Raw genomic sequence first — 4266 nt, forward strand, 5'->3', positions numbered from 1 at the left:
GGACAGGCCAATACTCCCGTTACAAACAGAGCCACCAGACACTTCTTAACACAGGGGGGCAGAGGAGATTTAATGGAAGGGTGCCTGCCTTTCTCAGCTGAGGTCCCCAGACCACGGAGGGCCGAACAACCTCAGAGCATCTCCTTAACACTTTTCAAATATTGCAAGAAATTAAAAAGACCATTCCCGACACACTTCCCATCCCCTCCAATACCCCAAAGGCGATCAACTAATGGCAAAAAAAAAAGTATTCAAACAAAATAGGTTATAGTTCCTTTATTTACAAGTCTTTTGAACACCATCCCTGTATGAAGCGTACATTCAAATATTTTTAGCAGTGAGTGAGTTTAACCATGGAACACTGTAAACAGATAGAGCCTTTAAATATTTTCTTCATCTTTTTTCCCCCTCTACATTGCATCTTTTAAAATTTGCTTTGGTTCTTTCAGGGAAATATATATATATATATAATATAATATTTATCTTTTAAAATAATTCCAAATCACTCTCGAGCTCTTGGAAGGTCGCTGGAAGCTTCCAAGCTCAGTTCTGGGGTGGTGAAGGGCAGAGCGTGGCGTGGGAACTGGGTGCTTGTGGGGCTCAAGCCCCTCATCGCTGGGGACCGCTGGCCAGGTCCGCTGCTCTGCTGCTCCCCCGCTCCGCTGAGCAAATCCAAGCTTGATTTAAGTGTGCTGTAGACTTTGCCAAGCTGCCGCACTCCACAGGCATTTCCTGCAGGGATCTGGTGGCCAGTGGCCTGGGTGCAGCCTCTCGGCTTTTTTATGTCTTCCACCTCAGGGAATGGTCTGCTCTGCCACCAGGCTTTAGGCCAGAGTGGCAGGCCAGGACGAACACCCTAATCGGTAGGAAAAACTAGGTGAGCTGCAGAAGTCGACTGCTGGAAGCTCAGGCCTGGGACCGACTGTGTGGTGAGTGGCTAGGAGGGGGTGGAGAGCCCCTAATGCCACCTGGAATAGTAGATTATTTTTCCCTCAAGGATGAGCAGCGCTCTCCCACCTCACAGCCACCTCTTAGTCCAGTCATCTTTCACATTGGCTTTGGAAAGGAGCCCCAATCCGGACATCTAGGAATCCCCCGCCTTCCTTCTGCTCCTGTTCCCAAACTGAACTGGGTTTGGAGATCTTGACGCAGGGGTCCTGGAAGTGGACAGGCTCCATGTGGAGGGTCCCTGGTCGGGGTCATTCTCCAGGGGGCCTGGAGGGGGCCCAGTCCCTGATGGAGACCACACCCAACCCGAAGCTCTGCAGTCTCCAAGAGTGAACCACCAGGGGCCCCAAACCATTCACTCTCGTTGATGCACAACTCTCCAAATCCAATTATTGTTAGAAATCTTAACCACCGATGCCCAGGAGCGTCCCGAGCGGCCTCCTTCCAGGCTGTCTCCGTGTAGCCTCCCCTCTCTTGCACATCGCCTATCTTCAAAAGTCACCGTGTGCCTTGACCTTGTCAAGGTCAAAATCTGCATATAATCTCATGTGTATGAAGCCCCCCACCCAGTTCCAGTTGGCTGGAGCCTTAGAGGAGCGGGTTGGCCGAGTAGTACTGTAAACGGTCTCTGTTAATTTTTTTTTCCTTCATTCTCCTGTTCTGAAACCATATTTTGACTTGACGGTCAGTGAGGTTGAGCATGCGAGACAGCTGCAGGCGCTTCTCTTTGTTGATGTACACACTGAAGAAGAACTCCCGCTCCAGCTCCCGGATCTGGTACTTGGTGTAGGGGCAGCGCTTTTTTCGGGTTCGTTGGCCACCTGTAAAGGGAGAAAGAGGCAGGGAGAGACCCAGGTGTGACGGCTGCAACCCATCCCAGAGCCCCAAGTGGAGGAAAAGGCCGCCCTGCCCAAGCCCCATCAAGGTCCCCCCAGGTCCCTGCCTTCAGGCTCCTACTGCCGGCTGGGGAGAAGCTGCCGGCGGAGGCTCAGCTCCAGATAAAAGCCAGCTCCCTAGATAGGCCCCCAGGGAAGCTGCTTACTCTGCCCCAGAGCAGAAAGGAGGGCTCCTCACTGCAACAGGCGAGTTTGTGCCGCTGAAACCGCTTTCAAAGCAGCGAGCGGGGGTTGCCGGCTGCCTACAGCCTGGCCAGACTAAACAAACAGCCGCCCGCCCGCGGACATTTCACCTTCCAGCACCTGGGCGGCCGGTTCCCGAGGCAGTAAAGGCGGCCCCAGCCCCAGTCTTTCCCGGCTGCGGCGGGACTCGGCCCTCGTTAACATCTGGGGCAGCTGCCGGGTCTTCGTCAGCCTGAGTTCTGGCCATCAGCTCCTGCCTCCTGGCTTCCGCGAGGTGGGGAGGTGGCAGCGGAAGCCCCCTACCCTGGGCCTTTCCTGAGGACCAAGGCCACACAGCCATCCTGGTTCCCCGGCAGAGCAGGGGTGCTATTCCAGATAGGGTGGAGGAACGAGGGGTTTCCCAGAGCTGCGGGCAGGCTCGACTTGCTCCCCTTTCAATAAAACTCCACCAGAAGTAAAGAAAAAAACCCGCTTTTGACAGATTGAATAACAACTGTAACATGCAGTCGGACAGAAGGCAGCACGTAATTGCCACCGCGCCACAGGAAAATGGCTTCCTTTGGACAAAAAGGCCAACTTTGGGTTAATTTGTTTCTTTTAATGTATTACTCGAGCTAAGCGGGCTATTTTATCTGTTAAACACGCTCCTAGCGCCATCGTTAAACAGCAATGTCTTTGAATCCCGGCCGGGACTGGAATCCCGGCGCAACACATGGCTTTTATAAAAATCTCCGGATTACCTCGCTATCAAAGGCTCCGGAGCCCTTGCAAGGGGAATTTACAGGCGCCCACCTCCGGCTCCCCAGCCCCGAGCTGGTCCCGAGAGGGGTCGAGCTGCTGGGCTTGGGAGCTGAGAAGGGAAAAAAGGGAAAAAGGCAGTTGTGTGGGGTTTTTTGTTTGTTTTGTTTTGTTTTTTTTTTTTTTTTGCAGGCATGCCTTGGCCGGTGGGTATTTCACGGCCAATTTCAGCACTCGCCACGTGATCCCGCCTTTTATAACAAAGTTTTGTTGGGGGAAACCTAAAGGCCCTTCATAAACCTTATATGCTTATAAAACAGCATATAAAAATTTAACAGCGGTGCTGCGCTAGATTTCCAACTCCCCTTTCATAAAGCGCAGGGCGCTGCCTTTATACGTACTGGAGCCGCCGGCCTTGTCCTCAGTGTGGCCGGAAGACGACTCGGGGCTGCTGCTGCTCTCGGGGCGCCGCCGCCGCTCCTTTTCTTCCGCCGCCGCCACCGCCTCCCGGCAGCCGCCGGCGCCGCTGTCCGAACTTGAAGTTGCCGGCGTGCCCGTGGCCGCTGCCGCCGCCGCCGCCGCCGCCGCGGAGGTCGCCGCGGCTGCCGGGGGCCCCTTCTCGGCGCTCTTGTCCCCAGGGTAGTCGGAGGAGGCGAGGTTTTCCGGGGTGCCGTAGGCCGTCTCGAAAAACTGGTCGAAAGCCTGTGGCAGGACGCCGTTTCGGCCCACGGTGCTATAGAAATTGGACGAGACGGCGGGGGTGGGGTGGTGGTAGACGTTGGCCGAGCTCTTGGCCAGCACGTCGCCAGGCACGCCGGCCGCGCTGGGCGCCTGCAGGCAGTCTCTGTGCACGAGCTCCTCCGCGGAGTAGCAGTGGGCCAGATTGCCGCGGGGGTGCCATTTAGTGGCGGGCTCAATGGCGTATTCTCTGAAGGTCACTTCGCGCACGGGTTGGACCTGGGGCAGGTTGGAAGAGTAGGAGTATGTCATTGGGCGCGAAGACGGGGTCTGGGGCAGAAAAGAAGGGAGGCTGGAGAAATCTGGACCCGAGACGTAGTAAGTACAACTTGGCAAATACATGTTAGAGGAGCAGGGACCACGCTCATCAAAATCCATCATTGGGCTACCTTGGGCTTTCCGCAGTAGCCGAGCTTAACATGATTCTCCACTGCAGCTGCCTCTTTGAAGCGGATCCGTGAAGTAGAAATTTGGAGACGTAAGCTGACGTGGAAATCTATCCCCATCCTTAGCAGGGAGGTGCTGGTCATGTGACCCGATGTTGAAATTGACAAGCTGCTAGCTAGTCCGGGCCTTTCCCCCCCCCTTTCCTTTCTTCCACCCCCCCCCCCCCGCCCCCGGCTTCCTTTCTTTGTAGCCACCTCAAGGGAAGCAACAGATCGTCACTCGGTGTTCTCACCGAAAGCACGTAATCGCCGGTGTAACTCATGTTGGCTGGGGGTGCCTCCCGGCGCGCGGCGAGGCTGGGTGCTACCCCGTGCCA

General features: G+C 55.5%; 1 protein-coding gene across 3 annotated transcripts; it reads right to left on the reverse strand.

The window, feature by feature from the left end:
- Nucleotides 1-261: 261 nt before the first annotated feature.
- HOXA11 (homeobox A11) lies at nt 262-4035 on the reverse strand. 3 transcript variants are annotated; one of them, XM_082398026.1, is made up of 3 exons: nt 3893-4035; nt 3167-3722; nt 262-1769 (listed from the first exon to the last, which is right to left on the reverse strand). In XM_082398026.1, exons 1-3 carry the CDS (start codon nt 4031-4033, stop codon nt 1537-1539), a joined length of 930 nt encoding a protein of 309 aa, XP_082254152.1. In that variant the 5' UTR covers nt 4034-4035; the 3' UTR covers nt 262-1536. The 3 variants fall into 3 exon arrangements, 2 of the variants coding, with proteins under 2 accessions (XP_082254152.1, XP_082254151.1); XM_082398025.1 differs by having other exon boundaries at nt 3167-4024; XR_014246329.1 differs by having other exon boundaries at nt 1695-1769; nt 2768-4024.
- Nucleotides 4036-4266: the final 231 nt, after the last annotated feature.

The sequence above is a fragment of the Balaenoptera borealis genome (genome assembly GCF_965194805.1).
Source record: "Balaenoptera borealis genome assembly, chromosome: 7".
Classification (NCBI taxonomy): domain Eukaryota; kingdom Metazoa; phylum Chordata; class Mammalia; order Artiodactyla; family Balaenopteridae; genus Balaenoptera; species Balaenoptera borealis.